Source organism: Pogona vitticeps, chromosome 2, assembly GCF_051106095.1.
Source record: "Pogona vitticeps strain Pit_001003342236 chromosome 2, PviZW2.1, whole genome shotgun sequence".
Lineage (NCBI taxonomy): Eukaryota > Metazoa > Chordata > Lepidosauria > Squamata > Agamidae > Pogona > Pogona vitticeps.
In genome coordinates, this window is record NC_135784.1 from 229,277,006 (window position 1) to 229,300,505 (window position 23,500).

The 23,500-nt window shown below is 43.3% G+C and overlaps 1 protein-coding gene across 2 annotated transcripts in view; it reads right to left on the reverse strand.

Moving 5' to 3' along the window:
- Window positions 1–16,291, reverse strand: part of UHRF2 (ubiquitin like with PHD and ring finger domains 2) — a 124,780-nt gene extending 108,489 nt beyond the window's left edge. For both annotated transcript variants that reach the window (XM_020810373.3, XM_020810371.3), the window contains exon 1: window positions 15,996–16,291. In XM_020810373.3, the coding sequence (XP_020666032.1) occupies window positions 15,996–16,148 (153 nt within the window). In that variant the 5' untranslated portion in view covers window positions 16,149–16,291. The remainder of the gene's footprint in view (window positions 1–15,995) is intronic.
- Window positions 16,292–23,500: the final 7,209 nt, after the last annotated feature.

The window sequence follows — 23,500 nt, forward strand, 5'->3', positions numbered from 1 at the left end:
GCACAATGCCCGGTCTCCGGTCTCCTCGGCGGGGCGCAGACGGGACGGAGAGGGGGTCTCTGGTGCGCCGCCCCCCATCCAGCGCTGCCGCCCTGATCCCGGTCCCCGCCACTTCCTCCTTTGCAGCTCTCTGGCTGCGCGCGGGGATTGGGGCCAGCCCCATAGCCCCTCCTTCCGCCAATCAGCTGTTGGAGAAGCTTGCTTTGCCTTGATCAGTTCCCCAGGGAACCGATCATCGCAAAGCGAAATTTCCCCATAGGAAACATCGGAAAGCGATCGCAAAAGCGATCGCAAAATCTTCATCGCAAAGCGATTTCATCGTTATACGATGCAATCGCTATACGAGGCACCACTGTATTGAGTCAGCTTCAATACATTCCAATGGAGGAAACATTGTTTCGCTTAGCGATGTTTCCTATGGTTTTTTTTCGCTTAACAACGGCAATCCGTTCCAATTGGAACGGATTAACCGGTTTCCAATGCACTCCTATGGGAAATGGTGTTTCGTATAGCGATGGTTTCACATAGCGATGGTTTTTTTGGAACCAATTAACATCGCTATGCGAGGCACCACTGTATATGATATATGGATAAATTAGTACAGAATACAGTGGTGCCTCACATTACGACGTTAATTCGTTCCTGCAAAATCGCTGTAGAATGAAAACGTCGTAAAGCGAAATTTAAAAGCCCACAGAAACGCATTAAAACTTGTTTAATGCATTCCGATGGGCTGGTAACTCACCGTCCAGTCAAGATCCTCCATAGGGTGGCCTTTTTCACTGCCTGCTGCAGCGACAAATCCTTCCCAAAATGGCCCTGGTGGCCATTTTGAAACCGCCAATCAGCTGGAGGAAAAACATCGTTTTGCGAAGAATTGGTTCCCGAAGCAGGGAACCGATCATCGCAAAGCGAAATTCCCCCATAGTAAACATCGTAAAGTGATTGCAAAAAGTTAATCATAATGCGATTTTGTCGTTAAACGGAGCAATCATAAAGCAAGGCACCACTGTATAAGGTATGCTGCAATGGCCTGACCTTAGATACAGCAAATCACACAGATACAATGCACAGTTTAGTGCACTAGAATACCAGAGACCAGGAGTTTGAATCCCCAATGTGTGTTCCAGAACAAGGGCCAGCTGAGGTCACCCTGAATGTCCGTAGCCAAAAGAGATATGTTTGTAGCCAAAAGAGATATGTCCCTGTCAATTGTGTAGCCTTGGGCACATTGCACAGCTACAGAGTTCCACTGGAAGGAGGGACTGGTAAGTCACTTACTGTATGCATATTTTATATCTAGGAAGCACTGGAAAGGTTGCCCTAAGTCAGAAATAACTTGACAGCATGTAATGCTTAAATAATTTATACAATATTGCATAGGGGTTGCTTCCATATAAGCAAATGTGCTCAGTATTGCAGCATTCTTCTTTTACTCCTACTCCTTTGCTATTATACTCATATAGCTTTCTTTCCCATCCCTGCCTTTCCTTTTGCCCTCTGGGAATTATGATTATAGTTCCCTGAGAGCCTAAACTGAACTGATGATTCTAAAAGAACTTAAACCCTGCTCTCACCACCACAATATACTAGAGGGAAGGGTTTCTGAGAAGGATCATGTAAAAACACATAGAAATAATATTCCTCATTTACTGTTTCAGCATCTTCTTAAGGTTTCTGAGGAACGGGCTGTTCGATTCCTTTTCTGTCACCATATATTATACTATTACATTCAACTTCATCTACCTTTAGTTCGATCTATTAGTTCTGGCTTCACTTACTTATGTATTAGCTGTCCCAACTTCTACTCAAAACACACTGGGAACCTATTACCACTACCTTTGAAAGAAACTACTGTACAGGGGAGCGTCATACTTATTTAATAGCTTACCTTTAAAAGGCAGCAAAAGCAGGAATCTAGCCTTCCCACTAAAACCATGTTGAAGTGTGCATTGCCTAACTTGGCATTCCTCAATTTCTAAGTCCTACAGAGGTAATAAGGAATGGTCCTATTGTCCTAAACCAGAAGGTCAGTTTTGGCAACAGGGAAAGACAATACTCTTCCACCCAAATAAGCCAAGATTATGTCTTCTGTACAGCAGTGGAAGCATTAGAAACACAGTGAACAGTGATATCTCTCTACACAGCACTTCACTCTTCTACATAGAAATGAACAGTACCCATATACAGGTATTTATAAAAAAAAATTAAAACATGCATTCAGAAACTACAGTAGGGACTTAACTGTCCTGTGATGGTGATTTCACTCTGTGATTTGAGAGTCAGATTTTGTCTCAGCTATACGTTCCAGACTACAGTGGTGCCTCGCTTAACGATTTTAATTGGTTCCAAAAAATTCATTGCTATGGGAAAACATCACTAAGCGAAATGTGTTTTCCCATAGAGATGCATTGAAAACCGGATAATCCGTTCCAATGGGAACGGATTGCCGTCCTTAAGCGAAAATCGTCATAGGAAACATCGTTAAGCGAAACGTGGTTCTCCTATTGGAATGCATTGAAACCTTTTCAATGCATTTCAATGGGGGAGAAAAAAAATCACCAAAAATTCAAAGAGTCAGAACGAAGCCAAATTTGGTTAACAAATGGTTTATTAAGTGCACTAACGATTTCAAGCACTCTAACCCTTTTTAAACAATTTAACACCTTTCAAAAATAGCGAAAACGGAGCTGTCAAAAACATTGCTAAGCGAAACAGGGGGACCTAAACTGTCATCGCTAAGCAAAGCAAGGTCCCGAACATCGCTATGCAAAATTCCCCCATTGGAAACATCGCTAAACGGAGCGCAAGATCGCTCCTAAAACCTCATCGCTAAGCGAATACATCATTAAACGTGGCAATCGCTAAGTGAGGCACCACTGTATATCATATATACTTTGGTCATAATTGTTCAACAGCTTAAGTCCTTTTTATGCATTTAAAATCTTATACTGTACTAACACGAAAGCAAGAAAAGGAGAATGTCTATGCTGGCTCCACATCCTTCCATCATTACATTCATCACCTTATCTTCTGGGTGAACCTCTTGTATTAGAGAAACATTTGCAACACAATCTCTTCTCTCATAATATAAAAATCCTGGAATATCGGGGTTCAACAAAGATACTACAGTACAGTAATTTAAATTCTTCCTCTGAACAAAACTCTCCAAAAATAACATTCACATTGGTTCTACATATCTGTGAGGATCTGTACCAATGTAAAAACAGAAACTTTAATGTCAATGGCAATAAGACATGCAGGATTATGGCAAGTTTGTGCAGCAAAAATTATTTCATAAGAAAGAACTGATGAATGCTAAACCAATGTTTAGCTTGACAACTTTAAGCAACAACGCCAGGGAGGTAGTTTTTCTGTCCGCTCATTCACATGTTAAGGTTTTTTATGTGCAGTCAATCTTTATATACAGAGAATTTTTATGTGAGATCCACCCACCAACAGTACCTCAAGCAAGATATAAATGTATAACTTTACTGATGATCATACTAGTAAATATCATGTCCCCTCTGGATGACTACACTTCAGAAGATCTAGCACCCCCAGCAACAGATAACACCCAAGTACACCCAAGAACAATGGTCTAAGTCAGGGGTAATGGCTGTCCACCCAATTACTCCATGTCAGAGTGGCAGAATCATCTCAAGCCCCACTGGGACATCACTACTGTGTTTTCCCAAAAATAAGACAGGGTCTTATGTTAATTTTTGCTCCAAGAAAAGCATTAGGGCTTATTTTCAGGGGATGTTTTATTTTTTTTCATGTACAACAATCTACATTTATTCAAATACAGTCATGTCATCTTCTTCTGGTTGCTGCATAAAGCTGCACAATGGTGGAGGGCGGGGTGTCACTCAACTAGGGCTTATTTTGCAGGTAGGGCTTATATTACGAACATCCTGAAAAATCATACTCGGACTTATTTTCAGGTTAGGTCTTATTTTCGGAGAAACAGGGTAGGTAAAGAGGCATGTTCGAACTCTCATGCATGAAGTGTCTATCTGCAGCAAAGGACTCCTTGAGGAGTAAAATACTCCTCATGTGTAGGGATCTCCTCACATGAAAACTCTAAGGTGCTAGAAGCTTCACAGCTGAACTGTGGGTAGGCCTTTGGCAGTTCCTATTTATAAGCGTTGTTTCCAAAGTAGAGAAGCTGCTGGAATTTTTAAACCACCTATGGATTCTGTATCTAAATATTACTTTCTTGGCTAACTTCCTAACGGAGGTCCTGCATGTCCTCTTGAACTCCCTCTCGTTGTTTTTTGTTTTGCCTGCTCCTTGAATACTGCACCCCGAAATCCTGTAAGTGACCTTGGTAAGACTGGCTTGTCTGCTCTTTGTACCATACTCTGAGCACTTCACTGGCTCTGATTCTGGGTCAGCTTGATCTTCCTATTCACTGGGGGGGGGGGCATGTGTAGCCTGCATAATTAACTTGTAAACCACCCAGAGAGTGCTTGAAGCTCTATGGGGCAGTATATAAGCAGCACGCTTTTGCTTGCTATTCAGCTGCTCTCTTAGTGGTTTACTCTATAGTACCAGTTTGTCTCTTAATTCATGCCTACGGTTCTCGATGAACAAGCAATTCAAACCACCTAGGAAACAAATATAATATAGGTAAAAGTCCACCAGTTCTGACAGAACAAAAAGAATGCCATTCATTCTTCACCCACCTTGTTTTCTTATACAGTGGTGCCTCACATTACGACGTTAATTCGTTCCAGCAAAATCGCTGTAGAACTAAAACGTCGTACTGGGGAGCCATTTTGAAACCGCCAATCAGCTGTTGGAAAATCATCGTTTTGCAAAGAATCGGTTCCCGAAGCAGGGAACCGATCATCACAAAGCAAAATTCCCCCATAGGAAACATCGTTTTGCGATTGCAAAAGCGATCGCAAAAACTTCATCGTAATGCGATTTCGTCGTTAAATGGGGCAATCGTAAAGCAAGGCACCACTGTATAACATTAAAGCTATAAAACCCTATAGAGCCACAGAAAAGTAAGCCCTGCTCTGGGTTCAGATTTTATGATAGATAATCAGAAACCCGTATTATTTTTGCAAGATCTTTAACTGAGGAATAAAAAAGGATAGGCCTTCATTTAGCCTCAAATAAGATTACTGAAGACTGTACACCTATTTGCAGAACTTAATGTGAGATGTTATTTCTATCTTAGTTCTCCCTGCTTCAAATTCTATAAAGCAACAAGACTTCTAGAGAAAATTATTTTTGTATAGGAATTAAACAATTAAGGAAACTTTCTCCCCCAAAATCCTAAAATACACATTCTAATCCTCCATTTAATAGTGCAATTACTCCTTGACCATCTCAGATAATATTCTCAAGTGCTGAGACAACCATTTCCTAACTGAACAGTTTTCTGGAGGCTTATAAGTTCAACTTTCCTTACAGACAACCACTTCTTTCTTTTGGCAAGGGGTACAAATCAGTTGGAGAAAACATACTTTAGAAGGAAAAAGTCTTAAATTCAATATTCGGCATCTCTAGACAGAATTAAGAAGGATCATGTTCTGAAATACTATAGAATTGCTGCCAGCCAGTGTTGAAAATATGACCTGCTTGTTGTCTACCAGTTGTCTCACTTAGTGTACAGTAGCTTCCTGTGTTTTTATTTTACCACAATGCTAAGTCATACAGTATTAACAGAAAGATTGGAGTACTGCATTTTGGCACTAGGATTAATGTTTCACATGTTTATTAGCAGGTACAACACTCCAGGTGAACCAAATTCACCTTTAAAAGTTATTAAGTACTGTAAGTTTTTTCTGCTTGCATATTCTGCTTGCATTATTTTTGGTTATGGTTCCTCTCTTAAAGATAACCTTGCAGACAGGCTTATAGCACACAGTTCATAATCGATTCTTACCATGTCTCCAGCAAGGCTGGAGTACAGTCCACAACATGTTCAAATTAATATAGTGTAAAACTAAAGCTCAAGAGCCTCCTTTTCTTGCAAGCATAATGACCTCCACTGAAACCACCTCCTCCACTTCCACTACATGACAACTAGAAGGGTGGTGGTCAGATCAGAATTGAGGTTATCTGGGTATCAATAGTTATGAAGGAATTGACAATTATCTTTCAATGTAAGGAAAATATGTTAGAATGCAACAATCCTGCTACATTGTTTAACATAACAAAAGAACAGGCAAATGATGCCTCACAAACAATGTTCCCTCTAATTCTCCATGGGGGTGGGTGGGTCCTGCTGCAACTAGAAGCAAATGGGCAGCAACTCTTGCTCAGTTGCATGACCCCAATCCAGTGCTGCAAAACTTAGAAGGATCATTGCTCACAAAATAAAGCCAGTCATAGCAATCAACACTTATAATTTACTGTACGATTGGCACTGAGATCCTCCTGGAAAAGTATGATTTCAGTAATGAGGCTTGGCAGTCATTTATATTTTGGAATATGCATCTTAAACACCAGTGTGATGTTTGCCGCTCATGCCCCTGTTTGTCTTCCAAACACAGAACACACAAAGGTAATCCAAACACTTTTTCCCACGCTGCCACCAGTTGATCACTAAATCAACGTAGTTTACTTAGGAAAGATGAAGGTCCATTCAATTTTCACTTTTTCTTAAAACAAGTTTATTAATTACCAATGTTTCTTTAATTCAGTTCAGTTCAAGTTTATTGTATTAGCTAAAAGCCGGCACAATTGTTTAAAATACAGATATGGTCAAATAAAATCATGATAAAATCACACACACATAAAATAATAAGAGACCTTTCATATCTGCATATCTCCCAAAAAATTGATCGCATTGGCTTTCAGAAAATTAGCTCAAATATTTCTGGCCACTTTTGCGAATAGCGTTGTTCTATATGTAACATAAGGGTCAAAGTCCAAGAGTAACCTGACCACCTTTATCTGAGGGCTTTCCTCCTGTAGAGCAGCGAAAATGTTACCCAAGAGCTTTTCTCAGGAGTTTTGATAGCTGACAGTAAATAGTGGAGAACATCCTGCTATCTCACTGGTTCTTAACCTTGGGTTACTCAGGAGTTTTGGACTGCAACTCCCAGAAGCCTTCACCACCAACTGTGCTGGCTGGGATTTCTGGGAGTTGCAGTTCAAAAACATCCGAGTAACAAAGGTTAAGAACCACTGCTCTATCTCACCTGCTCTGCAGATACATAGCCTTAGATGTTTAAGGACATTCATATACCTGCCGTCTAAGACAGTGGTTGGCATGGTTCGGAAGGAGTTCTGTAAATGCGGTTCCCAAGGAGGCAAAAGTAGGTGTATGTAGGTATTTCATCAGATGGTACCATTGAGAGAAATTTGAAGAGTGAATTAAGGCCAGGTCCTGGTCGTTATCCAATTTATAGAACCAGTTCCTCAACATTCTTTTAACCCCAGAAAAAACAAAAATATCTGTGGAGAGGGATTTAGATTTTAGTAGGGCTTGAACTAAAGGTGCCCAGCCGCCACTCTTCCATTGCTCTACCATACAACGTTTGGGTAGGCGGTGGCCGGGCATATCCATCACCCTCTTATAGAAAGAGAGTATAGCTAGAGTTGCCCTGGCTTTGATAGATACCATGCCTGTCTCTAAGAAAAGCTGCTGGAGTCCCCTGGGGTGCCGCAAGGATGGGTCTCAGAAATTTATTCAGTCCTACTTCAAGATGGTGTAGGTTGTTCTGATTCATACCTCAGATCTCAATTCCATAAAGCATTTGGGTGATGACCCTCCCTAAAAATACTTTTAAAGCTGGGGTTACTAGTTTGCCACCTTTAGAATGAAAAAATTTGACCAGAGCATGGCTAGATTTCTGAACCGATATTTTCATGCTCTGTATCTAGGATTTCCAACAGTTTCTCAGCAAAATGTACTCCCAAGTATTTGAAGGTCTGGACTTGTTCTAATTTTTTTCCACCTATAGTCCAGCTAAACTTGGAGGGATGCTTTCGAAAAATCATCACTTCAGATTTTGTGTAATTTATTTTTAGTTGCTCTAGGTGGCTAAACTCTTGGAGCTTATTTAAGCTTAATTTCAGTCCCTTTTTGTTCATGGATAATAGTACAATGTCATCAGCATATATGAGATTACAATCTTATAGTTCCCAGTTGAGGGGGGGAATGGTCTGGATGGTTTAAAGCTGTTGCAATATTATTAATAAAAAAGTTTAAAAATAGGGGTGCGAGTATGCACACTTGTTTTACCCCTTTGTTAGTGTGAATTTCCTCTGTCAACCTTCCATCTGTGCTAATCCTTACCCTCAACATTGTGTTGGAGTATAGTTCTTGTATTAGAGTTAGGAGTCTCTTATCAATGTTTGTCTCTGTGAGCTTATCCCACAGGCGGTTTCTAGTGATTGTGTCGAATGCAGAGAAGTCAATAAAAGCTGTGAACTGACATTTGAATGGCCTTGTGGTATATTTGCACACAAGATGATGTAGCACATAGATTTGATCTACTGTGCTATGTCCCTTCCTAAAACCTGCTTGTTCCTGGTGAAGGATATTATTTTACTCCATCCATTTAGCCAGCTTCTGGGAAAGAAGGCGGATATAAAGCTTGGAGCTGATATCCAGTAAGCTGATTGGGCGGTAATTCTGGGGGATGGAGTTATCGTCTTTTTTGTAAATTGGTAAAATTATGCTCTGCCACCCATCGGGAAAAATTCCTGTAGCATTAATGTGAGAGAAGAGCTATGCTAGGACTGGGACCCACCATTCCAAGTTATACTTATACACCTCTAGCGGGATCATGTCCTCGCCAGGTGCTTTATCTGTTGCTAGGGCATCGATAAGTTTATACACTTCCTGTTCTGAAACTGGGAGCCATTCGGGTGTAGAGTTTAGTAGAGTCTGGGGGGTTCTCACTTTTTGTGGACCAGTGTCTGCATCACTATTGAAAATAGCTTGAAAGTAGTGGCAACAGGCATTTGCCGTGATGCAGGCATTTGGTGCAGGATTGGGACCTATATCCCTAGCTGAGACCATACTCCAGAATTTTCGCTCTTTCCTTTCCAGCAGAGCCTGCCTTAGTTCTTCCCACTGGGCTTACATGAATGCCCATTTCTTTTCTTTTAAAAGTTCCTTATATTTTGAGCGGTAGCGAGCCAGCACCTCCAGATTTGAATTTGAATGGTGGTCGCTATCGGGTCGGTCTAATATATTATATTTTGTCTCCTGGGACACCAGCCTAGTGGAGCAAAATATATAATCAATGACACTCCCTGTCCAACTATTAAGGAATGTGAAATATCCTTTTCAGTCATCCTGAGAGCTGCCACGAAGACAGATTAGTTGCAGGCCAGACATTGTCTCGGCTAGCTTCCTACCTTGTTTATTGAGGACTTTATCCAAAGAGTGTCGGTCAGATAGGAAGGGTTCATTATACTCTAGGCCTGAATCAATTGCTGTCTCAGTTGATCCAGAGCCAACTCTGTCATTAAAGTCGCCACACAAAATTATAGCTACAAAAATTCGCAGCGGTTGATGGCTTCTTCCAATTCATTCCAGAAAGAGGTGAGATTTTTTGTTTTGCTGGGTGTATAGTAGGCAATGATCCATATTAGTGCCTCCAACCCATTTCCCTGTGTTCCCCTTACCAATACAGACAGAATAAAATTACTTTCAGACCGATAAATGACTTCCAGCTCCACATCCAATTTGACGGAGACTAAAATAGCTAGACCTCCTCTTGCTCTCCCTTTCCTGCATGGTTCAAGGGGAGGAAGCAAAAATGGGATATACCCATGTAACACCAAGGGAGAAGAATCAATTAGCCAGGTTTCCTGCAAACAAAGGATATGAAATATTGAAAGAAATTTCCTGAACTCCTGGTCCACCAACTTATTTTGCCACCCGGCGATGTTCCATGATAAAACTGAAAGTGGGCACTGGGAGTTGGAGCTGTTCTGTGTGTCAAGGTAGTTCTGTCATAAAAGGGTTAGAGCATCAGTGGGGAGTGTTAGTTCTGAATGTACTTCAGCCTGAATTGTAATGTTGGGCCGACAAGTTTCAAGGAGAGTCACGAGCTCCTGCCTTACCGCCTCTATCTTTTTAAGTGTCAGTACCTGCTTTTCCCATGGGAGAGAGGTGAAGCTGTCCAGGGACTCCATGTTTCTTTAATAATTCATAAGTATTTACTTCAGGTTCATCAAGCATCAATCTTCTATTTAAATCTCACAGGTTTCACTCCTCAGACTAATCACATCTCAGATCTCCCAACTATCTCTCTCTCTAACTCTGAATGAACTCTACTCTCTTCTCCTCTCAGGTTCTGCCTTTTTATATCTCTAGTGGCCCCACCTCTCAACCATGTCAGCATAGAACATGAATAATGCATGACTTATTTTGCATAACAAGGGGCAAACACTACAACCAGCTTTTACTTCGACATTAGTAAATAGGAGAAAATTACTCCTTATAATACATTTTATGAGACCTAAAATCATTGTTACAATGTTATATTTTTGAACTGTTGATTTGACATATTTGACAAATAATTAACTCTAAAATACAAGCATTAAAAAAAACTAGGTTTCTTTGTAAGCTCATATGATCAAATCTCTGTTTCTGCCATATCTAGCCTTATGGAAACAGACCACTGCAATTAATATATATTGTAACAAGACTTTTGTGGGGCAGAAATAGCAGCTGTTTTGGATAGCTGTGTTCCTCTGGATGCTTCTCAAGACATGAATGTTATAAGGAGAATATATCTCTTTATATGTTACAGAAAACAAAAACTTTAAAAAACAAAGTACATTAGAACTTACAATATTAACGCAGAATGTAGAATTCTACATCAATGTTTACATGGAAGATGAACAACTGTAAAGTTTAGCAGCCTAAACCTTTAGACAGATTTCGCCACATTAAGCAATTAGCTTGCTCCAAAATGAAAGGCATAAAATAAAGGTGTGCAGTAGACCATTTAAGGACAGCACTGTCATGAAATCTTGGTTACACAGCATCATACAAAGACATGAATATCAGGCTTATACCTACGATCTAAGACAGAACTCCAAACCACTGAAAAATCAGTAATTCTGCTGATGTAGTTGTGTTTAACCTGACTCACAGGTAGCTGTACCAAATATAAGCTATTTTTCACATTATGCCACTGTACACACCAGTGATTTATATTCAGGAATAAAAGGTGATTGTTCATGTACAACTAACAAAGTATGTATGGAAGGAGTGTGTGTATCAAATGGGGAATGTGCAGAAACAACTTTACACTGGCAGGTATACACAAAGAGCTGTCTTCATAGTTTGGATCTCAATGTCAATCACATCATTCTATTCCATGACCTGATCTGCGTAAACATTTGTCATGTAAATTATCCTTCTCACCAGGGTCAGCTATGCCATTACACAATGTGAGACACCACCTCATACAGCAAATCTGGGGTTTCACAAAAGGGCATCCAGTTATCAGATGTTCATGATTATTGTATTTCAATGGCAGGAATGGAATTTTCTTCCTCATTTGCAAAAAACAAAACAAAAACTTCCCTGCCTTTAGGCAATATGGTCAGAGGTGCCTATCTTAAACAGACTCCATTTGCTCACATTCAATCTTCATAGTTATTTATTTATTTAATTTATATGCCGCCCACTCTACCCAGAGGTCTCTGGGCGGCTTATGTGCTGTCAAAGTCAGGATTAGCTTAGAGAGACTTTAATAAAGTTTTTAAGGTAAATAGGATATTTACCTAGTAGTTTTAATAGCTCCACCCTCTGTCATGTTTCCATGGCTAAGCAGGGATCTGAACACAGCTTTCCTGAGCCCTAGTCTCAGTTTTTATAACCTGAGCTTACAGTTCCAGTATTTTTACTGGGTTTTTTTCAATACTTAAATTCAGAATACAGTGATGCCTCGATTTATGACCATAATCCGTTCCAGAAGATGGACATAACTCGAAATGGGTGTAAGTCGAAGCACCATTTCCCATAGGAATGCATTTAAATGCGATTAATCCATTCCGGCTGAAGAAAATAATCACCAAAAGAAAAATGACTGCAAGACTCATTGGAAATACGATTAATCCCTTCCGGCTGAAGGGGGGAAAAGAAAAGCAATAAAGCATGCAAGATCCATCAGAAATGCACAGAAAACAAACGACGCAGATTGGAAATGCACAGAGAACAAAGGGACCAGATCGGAAATGCAAAGAAAAGAAAGGAAAACGCAAAGGAAGCATGCAAGACCCATCAGAAATGGGGGGAAAGCCAAAACAAACGAACCCCAAAACCCATCAGAAATGGAGGAACCCCCAAAAAGCAACCAACCCCCCAAGACCCATAGGAAATGTCGGGGGGGGGAGCCAAAAACGAAACAAACCCCCAAGACCCATGAGAAATGGAAAAAAACACTCCAAAAAGCAACCAAACCTCCCCAAGACTCATCAGAAATGGGGGGGGGGAAACAAAAAACAAAGAAACTGCCCAAGACCCATCAAAGCACAGAAACATAACTCCCCCAGCCCAAAACCACGCTGCAAAAACACCCAGAACAGTTTTTAAAAAGCAGACAACAGCACCTTACCTTACCAGGCAGTCCCAAGCCTCCTTGCAATCACCCACACATGCTCACTCAGAAGCGAGGCAGTCCCAAGCCTCCTCCCATCCCACACTCTCTGGGGCGAAAGAGCTACAAAGAAGCAGCCTCGTCGCCACCTACAGGTAGCAATTTGAATTTTCTGCCTTTTTCTGTTGGTAAGTGGAAGGTCCGGTCACAAGTAGAAGCAACATTTTACAGCCGGAGCTGATTGAAACTCAAAATAGTCGTAAGTAGGGACGGTCGTAAGTTGAGGCACCCTGTATAATGTTGAATGCCCTTGAAATTTTTGTCATTGTATTGCACCTTTTGTATCTCTACACTCTCAATACCTGAAGCTCACAGCAGACACGTTATAACAACAAATCATATTGTCAGCTTCCCCAAAAGCATATAGGGCCCTCTAAGAAGGAACCTCCCTCATGACCTATCTAGGATACACTGTGATGCTAAAATGAAAAACTTGCAGGTTGAGAGCCCAACTGAGGAAATGAAAAAAGCAAATCTGTAGCAGAGACAGCCTATGTCCATTGTGTATTTACTATAATTTTAACACAGCATTTTGCTACCATGTAAAATGTAACTGTTCCAGCATAGGGCAAGTTGTAACTGTAGCAACCAATCATAGCAGCATATTCAGCAGGAATACAGAATACAGAAATAAACATATGAAGTCACAAATTAGGATGCTCACACAACATAGCTCTGAAAAACTATACGATATTGCAAATTCACAAACAAGAATCTGCATTACCACCTGAAATACAGCACATGTTATTAGCAGTGCTCTGCCAGAGGTTTTAAAACTTATTGGTGTTGCTGCCATTAGACTAAGATGTTCATCCAAGGTTGGTATAAACTGAAAGATGTTCAGCAGTTCTTATCAGCCTGCAGAAACAGGACTACACGGGCATTTTGCATAACACACTCAGGAATGCACAATAATATGTTTTAGTACCATTCACAATAATGCATCACAGATGTTGCACACAATAGCTGATAGGGTACACCCAACAGCCATAAGAAGCCTTGAATAGCTGACCATGTTTCAACCGCTGAGGTCAACTGTTGAGCAGAAAAGACAAACAAAACATTTTCAATCCTGCCCAAATATCAACAGCATCATCTATAACAACCCTAATTGTGACTGTTAATCAAGCATCCACAGTACTCCTGCATGTTATATTCCTACTACAGTGGGGTCTTGACTTACGAACGGCCCAAGTTACGAACATTTTGACTTACGAGCCACTCTCATAGGAAAATATTGACTTGACTTACGTACTTAGATTTGAGTTACGAACTGAAAAAAACCACATGGGAGGCAGGGAAAGTGCAAAATTTGAACTTTCAGTTAACTGTTGGCCAGTGAAAAGGGTGCCTGTCTGCTTCCTCACTCCTCCCAGCGTTTAGAGAGTGGATTGGGAGACAGTCTTCGGACTGCCTGGTACTGCCTGGACTGTCTTTTCCCTGCCTTCCCTGAACCTTTCTTAACCTAAGAAAAAAAAAGAAACAAAATATCCCCCTCTAGTGGTCAAAGGCGGAATAGCAGCTTCCCATTAGTTTCTATGGACGGAAAAGAGCAGATATGGATCAAATGGTTTTCAATGCATTCCTATGGGAAATGCAGATTTGACCTGCAAAATTTTTGACTTGAGAACCGCCTTCCAATACGGATTAAGTTCTCAAGTCAAGACCCCACGGTACCTGCTTTGATTCTTTTCAGGCAGCACCCTTTACATACCTGGTCTCATCTTTAAATACTTCACAAGATCATTTAGCATGATCCCAAAAAGATGGATAGTTATAGCTAGCAAATACCAGACAGTGGCCAAAAAGCCACAGTGAATAAACTATGTGACACAAATGGAAAGGGTTAAAGGAAAACAAAAAACATGCACTGTTATAAGACTGACACCACAGCCTTGTGGCACCTTAGTAAAGGTAAAGGTTCCCCTTGACAATTTTTGTCCAGTCGTGTCCAACTCTAGCATCCCGCTCTTCAAGCCATAGAGCCAGCGTTTGTCCGAAGACAATCTTTCCGTGGTCACATGGCCAGTGTGATTTAGACACGGAACGCTGTTTACCTTCCCACCAAGGTGGTCCCTATTTTTCTACTCGCATTTGCATGCTTTCGAACCGCTAGGTTGGCGGGAGCTGGGACAAGCGATGGGTGCTCATTCCGTTGCGTGGATTCGATCTTAGAACTGCCGGATCTTCTGACCCTGCAACACAGGCTTCTGCGGTTTAGCCCACAGCGCCATCACATCCCTTTGTGGCACCTTAAAGAATACCAAATATGCTATGGCACAAATTTCATTGATCATTATCCACAACATCTTACCTCATAACAAAGGTTAGCCATTAAAGCATCACAAACTTATTTTTGCCTTAAGATGCTAACATGGCAAGTCCTCCAAAATAATTTCTGTACCTGGATTAACTATGCTTTACACTGTGAATTTCACACTGTTTACTCACAGTAAATTAACAAACAGCACAGGTCTTTCACAATTACCTCCAGCAGCTCACCTCCAAATTAATGGAGCACATCCTGCTCTAATCCCAAATTGCATGTCATCCACTCGATCTTCTAATGCCCATGGGAATTTTAGTCATGGTGGTTAGTATGCTGTGTGTTTAAATGGTGCACTAATTTCTCTAATAGTGGGTTCAAGCACCTTCTTCCTGCCATTTAGGAAAATCTATTCAGTGAAAACCAAGATAAGTAGCTGGCCAAAAGAGTTATATTTTCAGTGAACTTTAGGAAAAGCTCCCTTTCATATCTGAAAAACTAGTGGCCCTCAAAACAAGCTGGGCAGAAAGAACAGAGAAGGAAGATAGAGGAAAACGGTGGGGGAAAGAGGCATACAGTACAGGCGACACTAAGAAGCACTTTCCTTGGCCAAACGCCACTTCCCTGGGTGGGAGGCAGGGCAGGCCGCTGAGAGGCGCAAACGTGGAGTACCAAAAGTTACTGGAGACCGTTGAACCGCCGGAAGTGGCGCGAGGCACAGGAGCGCGCGAGAGGCGGCCCCGCATTCATCTCTCCCATCCCGTTCTCCCCCCTCCCCCTCCCCCTCCTGGGGACAAGCCGTGGCGCGCGGCCACTGCGCGCACACACCAGAGCCTCCCTGGCCTAGGAAACCGCTACCGGGCGGGAGAAAGAAAAGCAGCCGAGGCAATGCAAACCGCCAGCCCCGGGGGTGGGGGCGGGAGAAGAGAGGTTGAAACTGCACCGCCGCCGCCACCGTCTCTTTCCCTCGGCACAAAAGGCATCCTCTGCCCGTTTCCGTCTCTCTCTCTCTCTCCACAGGTAAGGGAGCAGTTAAACAAAAAGCCGAAAGGAAGACTCGGGAGGCGATGCGGAGGAGCAGGTGGAAGCTGAGCAAGGGTGCCCTGGCGAGGGGAGTGTCACGGCCGGCTCACCTGCTTGCCCCGGTAGAAAAGGCGCTGCCGGTCGGGGCTCACGCGGAAGCTCTCCTGGATCTTCTCGCGCAGACTCTCGATCTTGGTGAGGCGGCTTAGGTCGTCGATGGTCTGGGTTTGGGCGCCGTCGATGGTGCGGACTTGGATCCACATGGCGCGCTCCCAGCTCCCGGGAGAGGAGAGAAGGGGCGGGAGAGGCGCTGCCCGCCTCGGGTTTTTTGCAGCTTATTACGGTGGAGGGAATAAGAAGAGATGGAAGGGGAGACTCTTCCCTTAACCCCGAGGGCCACCGCAAGGCTCCTCAACGGCCGGCTGGCCTTCCTCCTCTCCCTCCTTCCCTCCACCACTGCTCCACCAGCCAGCGAACCAGCTACTTCAGTTCCACCTCCGCCCGTTCCCTCCTTCCCGCCCGACCAAACCTCGTCAATGGCTCGATATAGCTGACTTCAAATGGCGGCAAACCCTGTCCGGGCTGCCCGGCAAAGCGAATCTAACGGGTGCCGGCGGGAGCCATGTCCTAACCCTGAGGACTGTTTACCAGCCGCTGCTACTCTCACATGGAGGTCACGGCGCCAACGCTGATCTCGCGAGACAAACACAGAAACAATCTCTTCTCTTTCTCCCCCCCCCCTTGCGCGCGCGCTCCCCACACGTCCCCTCAACCCCTACCGCCTCGGCCTGAAAGAAACAACAACAGAGAGTGAGGCCGCGCGAGGAGGGGGGGAGGAGGAAGGGAGGGGCCTGCCGTGCTCGGTCCGTCTGCGCGCCTCTCTAAAGTAGCCTTGGTTTCAGGCCACGCCCTCGCTCGCCTCCCTCCCTCGAGGCGCCAGATCAGAGATGCGATGTTTTTGTTGATTTGGTTTGCCTGGCGGGGCGGGAGGTCTTGGAAGTCCCGGCCGGCCCCTTCTCTTTGCCAGAATGGTCCGTTCCGTGGGCTGCTGCAGTCGAGCTTCTTGGCTGCTGGATTCCAAACCTCTTTACACAATCCTATGGATTTCCATGGAGCTTCTGGAGATTAGGAGGGGTAGCCAAGCACCGGTAGACCGAAGTAAGCAGGGTTCACTCCAGCTCCAAGTAGGTGTGCGCACCTTGTTAATGCTACATATATTTACTTGGGAGAAAGTCTTTTACAATAATGAGACGTAACCTCCATTAAATCCTAATTTGATCCTGGAGAATTATAATCTTCCTCAGGAATCACAACTACTACCAAATCGGATCATATGTGCGCCAATGGACTATATACAGTAAAAACAGATTTCTCTGTTGCCATTGCTGCCATGGCATGACACACAAAAAACACACCCTAAGATCCTTTAATTTCTATGCTGGATATCACTACCATTTTAATCACACATATCGTGTCTAAGTCTACCTATTTGCGTATAACACTGTAAAAATTTGCTGCAGAGTGCATCTCAAGAATGAATATTCTGCATTTTGTAACAGCTCCTGAAATCCAGTCAGATCACTTTATCTTCATCTTTCTGCTGCATTATTAAAAAGCAAGTTTAATCATTTTGAATTTTCTGAAATTCACTGGCAATTCACAGCTGGAATCCATCTCCACAGCACCAGTTTGATTAGATGCTGGAGATGCCATGTTCCAAAAACAGATCTTCTGTATTTTATTTGTACTTCTGACTTCTTAAAGACATTATGCTGCAAAAATATGCATACAAGGAATGAACCTTCGCATTGAATGTACAAAGATTTGAAGAGTCGCCCACTTGCACAAAAACATGGGAATAAAGTCTGTGTTTATCTCCCATCCCTTCCATTTTAAGGTTTCACATGAACAGGTGGACACCAGAAAAGGCCAGGCTTTATTTTCTATTCTGTGAGAGATATTAAACTAAGGACTAAAAAGACAGGATTGAACATGGATAGTTATGCAAACATCTCTTGACAATGTTGCAGTAGCATTCAACCAATAGGCAAAAATATGAAATTAAGCAACAGCAGTTCCACAAATGTCTTTTTGCGATGCTTGAGCAACATGTTAAAGATTTTCTATCCTCCACCATCTCCATTTCTGTAATGCTTATCTTAGAATGTATTTTAAGTTCTGATAGAACGTAATGAATTTGTTTCTAGAGAGCAGAAAGGGGGGCAAATAAACTTACGTTTCTGCAACAGTGGCTCTCTATGTTATCCTACCCCTTTCTGGTTAGTCCTATCACCCGTACTCTCCTGTTTTGACTTGATTATTGTTTGAGTATAATGGACATAACTATTTTTATAGGAACCCTGGTTATTAAATTATATTTAAATTAGCTTGCTGGATAGTTCATTGAGTTGGGTACTTGGCTGTGGAGCCAGAGGTTCCCCACTGTGTCTTGTAAGAGAGGAGCCAGCCTGCTTAGCCTTGGGCAAGCTGCACTATCCCAGAGTGTCTCCAGAAGAAAGGAATGACAAACCACTTTTGAGTACTGTGTATCTAGAAAACCCTGGAAGGGGTTGTCATAAGCTGGAATTGCACAAATGGCATGTAATTATTATTATGTTAAAATACATGGATCTTGTATTTTTCTAATTCACAGAATTGGCCCTCCTACATGCTTCAAGATAACATTGCCTTTAAGCACTCCAGAAGTGAAGGCAAGGGTCAAATCAAACACTAAGGGATATACAGTGGGGCCTCGATTTCCGAATGTCCCTACGTACAAAAATTTCAAGTTACGAAAAGCTCCAGCTGCAAAATTTTGCTTCGACTTGCCGCCAGAGCTTCCAGTTACAAACAGAAAAAGGCGGAGAATTCAAAGTGTTGAGGCTGCTGCTTCGCCCCAATGGTTAGGAAAAGGGAGGCTCGGCCTCCCGGGCTTCCAACTCCGCCCCGACCGCCACGCCGGGTGCCGGTGCTTTGGAAGCCCAGGAAGCTGGCACACGGAGCAGAGGTCGGGGCGGCTTTTGGCTTCCCGGGCTTCCAAAGCTGCCCCCACAGTTCTCTGCCTCCCGTCCCTGTGGGGACAGGAGGCAGAGGGCAGCGGGGACAGGAGGGAGAGGGCAGCGGGTGCAGCTTTCAAAGCCCGGGATATTTTTTCTTTGATTGGAATGGATTAATCAGTTTTCAATGCATTCCTATGGGAAATTATGCTTCGACTTACGAAATTTTCGAGTAATGGCCACCAGTCCAATACGGATTAATTTCATAAGTCGAGGCACCACTGTATGCATTTCATACTATTTTTACATTTTTCCTCCAGATACGCAGTTCCCTCAAAGTACTGTGTCTGAACGGATTTGCCAATTAACCTTGTAATGACTAATCACAAAACAAAATACCCCACAATTTGTAAAATGTGAAGTCAGTCACGCGTCCCTAGTGAGATGTAGTGGAAAGAGTGATGAACTGGGACTCAGCAGGCCTAGGTTTGAATCCCTGATCACCCCCCCACACCTTTTCCCCCATTTAGTGCCTAACAATTATTTGAGATTTGTTTCCCTTCCTTCCTGCCTTCGCTTCTAAACTCAGCTAAGGCTTTGGGCCTTGTGTGGTTGTGTGGGGGCTCCAGATGCTCTGCTCTATCTCCTTATTCAGGCACCAGAAGAGGAGGAGGGGCAGGGAAGCCCATGGTGCTGCTTCTGATTAGGCAACTGGAAGGAGGCAAGATGGGGCATCCAGCGCACCCATACAGTGCTTGGGCACTAAACTGGGAAAAGGTAGGTGGAGGGTGGAAAAAGAAAGGAGACAGCAAGGGGGGGGGTCAGTACTTATTTCTCTTTTTCATTCCCCTTTTGGAAGATTCTGCATCACACTAGCATCCAACCCAGGTCCTACCGATCCCTTTGCCTATGGGGCACTGAAGGAGCTTGTTAGCCAAGCAGCAGAGGGGAGGGCCAGCCCGAGGAGATTCCCCTCCCAGTCAATGTGAAAGTTTACTGTAGGGCAGGAGAGAGGCGAGGATACTCCTGCAGGTCCCCTTCTCCCCCCCCCCAACTACAGCCTGTATCATGTACTCATCCTCCCATGTTCTACCCTCTTTAGTGGTACCTCAGCCAAAGCTGATTAGAGGATAGGTAGCATGAAGGCTCCCATGAGTCCAGAAGGGGTGGTGGTATGAGGCCTGGGTTTCTACAAGGAGGGGGATCCCTTCCTCTCACCAGTTGAGGGGGGCAGGGTAGGGTAACTCCCCAGTATCTGTGGCCCTGCCTTCATCCTGGCCTCAGTTTCTCTTGATGCCTGACTGCACTCTTCCCTCTGCTTGCCTTCCCTTCCCTTCTCCCTCCTCTAGATGTCTTTCTCTTTCCTCCCTTCTTCACCTCCTTTAAATAAATGTTCTAAACATTTTTTTACTTTTTTGCTTCCCCCTTCCTTCTCTCCCGATCACCCAAACTATTAGGAGAGCCACAGCCCGTGTCCATGAGTCAAAAAAGTTTGGGAACCACTGTGTAAAACCATTCTGCAGTCCCCAACCTTTTTCAGTCCGCGGACGAGCATGCACACGCCCTTGAAAGCACCATACTGCCATTTGTCCATGTGCGCAAGCGCACATGCACAAATGGTGGCACGGTGCTTGTCTGGACACACCCATGCTCATGCGCAAATGGCAGCGCAGCGCTTGCATGGGCATGATGGAGCACATGCAGATGGAAATGGGCTGTACGAGGTGAGTGTGTGCGGTGGTTGGGGCGGGAGGTCTGTCTCGGTGGCCCAGTCCAGCTCAGGCCACGGACGAGCACCGGGCCGCGGACTGGAGCTTGGGGACCTCTGCATTAGATAACTCATCGTGGAGGCCTTATTAAGGAGACATAAGGTATGCCAATCTCAACTTGACAGCACATAACAACAATAAAGAGATAAATAAACTTACGCTTAAACAATCAGACTTCCTTTATCACTTTGGGGGAATCCATCTCTAATGACAGACGAACTATATCATGTTTAGGTTTCAATGAAAGCAGTTGCTGGATGTTCATTATATCCAAAAAGGACCAAATATAATGAGAAGTTGCAGCAAAGTGGTCTCCAAAATCACACAAGACCAGGCTAGTTTTATGGACCTTGGGAACTGCTGAACGGAAATAGCCAAAGCAGTAACAAACTCAACTTAAATATGCATAGATCTTTGCATTTTAAAAAAATCCCATGGTCAGTGATACAGCCGACTACAATAAACTCTTTCAGTGATGGTGAGAAACAAATTTAGTGCCACTTCTGCCAATACAGTGTCACTCAACTTGTTATTAAGCATATTTAGGGTATTTTTCTGCTCCCTTAGATTGAGTCACTGGAAATTGCCTATGTAAAGCTAAAATCAAATCCTTCATTAGTTTTGCTGGAACACTGCAACCGAATCCTAAATTAAGTTGAAGGTGATAGTAATCTTCCATTAGTTTCAGCTGAGAATTAGTATTACATCTGTATCAAGATTTGGTAGAAAAGTTCATTTAAAATCAGCGGAGCATTTCCAAGGCATCCAACTTGACTAGGGATTTGATAAAAATCCTTCTTTGAAAGCACTGGAGCATTTCGTTTGAACCTTCAAATGCAATAAATCTACAGGTCATCTCTTTTCACTTCCACAGTTGGCTTGTTACTCCAGAGTTTTGCATTTCATTTTATTATTTGTCCAGTCAAGCATACAACCTCTTATGAATTAACTTTTTCTCTGCAAGTTTTTCAGTTTTTTTCCCAGTAACCTGTTGGCTGATTCTGCAGATGAGAGTCAATTCATAGTTCAGCACACTGGAAATGAGCAGCAGCAAGCAGCCGTGAGTCTTGGCCACATGTACATGAAGCAGAAAGACCAAATCTCTATCCAGGTGAGCAAAATGGAGAGGTCTGTAGGTGTGGGTCTGTGACCTGAACCTCCCAGGGTTCTTCAGGAGAATTCTGGGAACTGGAGTCCAGCAAATCCAAATGCCTGGTGGCAAGATTGAGAGGCAGAATTGTAGCATTTGTGAATGACAGCTATAATAACAATGGTGCCAAAAGGTAAGAGGGAAAGCACAGTCTCCCATCACAATTTTCTGTAGAATAGGTTAACATGGAAATATATCATCAGTGATAACTATGCAAAAGCTTACATTCAAGCTATTGGCCAAAGATAATGAAGCCAGCTTGTTAAGTTAATTATGGTTAAAATAAACTGCATTTCCAGGTAACACAACAGGCTGTCCTTATATGATAAAAGAGGAACCTTCTGAGCAACTGTTCCTTCTAGCCATGTTGGAGAAGAGGGAAGTACAAAGTCTGAGTACAAAGATCACCACTTGCAGTTTGTTTATGTTTCTTCACATCCCATTAAATGATGATTTAGCATGATGTGCTAATGCTACCATTGTGCCTTAAGGAAGTTCTTATCCTGACAAATATATTATTATGTGATAGAAACTCAGATTTCACCTTACTAGAGCTAGTAGGCAGGGAAGAAGATAGGATACAGAAAGATAATTGTTTTGTTTTCACCCATGACTTGGGTATCTGGCTGTGAAGCAAGAGGTTGGGAGTTCAATTCCCCTCTGTGCACCCCAGAAGAGCCAGCCTGCTTGATCTTGGGCACGCTGCACAGTCCCAATGAACTCCCAGAAGAAGGGAATGGTAAACCACTTCTGAGTACTCTCTAGAAATAAAGAACATTCACGAAGTCAAGGAACATTGCATACACCTTCAATAAATATTCCATTTATGTTTCTGAAATAATGCTCCTTCTACTCTTAAAAATGATAAAAGGATATAACTAATGTTTATCGATATAGTTGAAGTCCACTTCTTTGTTTTATATCTCACACTGTGTTCTGCACTTTACAAATCAATTTCCCAGAAATATCACCTCCTCCATTCTACCCAAACACACACAAGCCATAGTAACACATCCTCTATGGCAGTGGTCCTCAACCCCTTGGTCCAGGGCCCGATGCTGGTCCGTGGTCTTAGCTAGACCGGACTGCGGACACAGATCTTATGCCCCCCCGCACAGCCCCTTCGTGCATGCATGCAAGTGCATGCGTGCATCCCACAAGCACCCTTCATGCATGTGTGAGAGTGTGTGCGTGCTGCGTGAGCGCCCCACCCCTTCACACATGCATGTGTGTGTGTGCGCACCATGTGAGTGGCCCGTGCCCCTTCGCACATGCACATGAGTGTGTGCGCACGTGAACGAGCGGGCTCTGCCCCTTCACGCATGGGTGCAAGTGCACACATGAACAAACCCTGCACCATCGTGGGGGGTGCCCTGCCCCCCAGACGCTGTCCTCCCCAACCAGTCCGCGGTATCAGAAAGGTTGGGGACCACTGCAGTCTATGGTATTTTTATACAGAACATTTACTATGTCTACGGTATTACCGTCTCCCTGCTTCAGACAATTCCTTTACCTTCTGCAGCTACATAAGAGACAAGCATTCTCCAGAACAGGTCAAAGCAGGCAAAAACAAACTCAAAACAAAATCCTATAAGAAACAGAACCTGATGCTATTTTCATTCCTCAAATTCACCCATCCTGACTTTAAAAACAATTCCAAATGAAGACTCAGGCTCATGTTGAGGCTATCACATGAAATG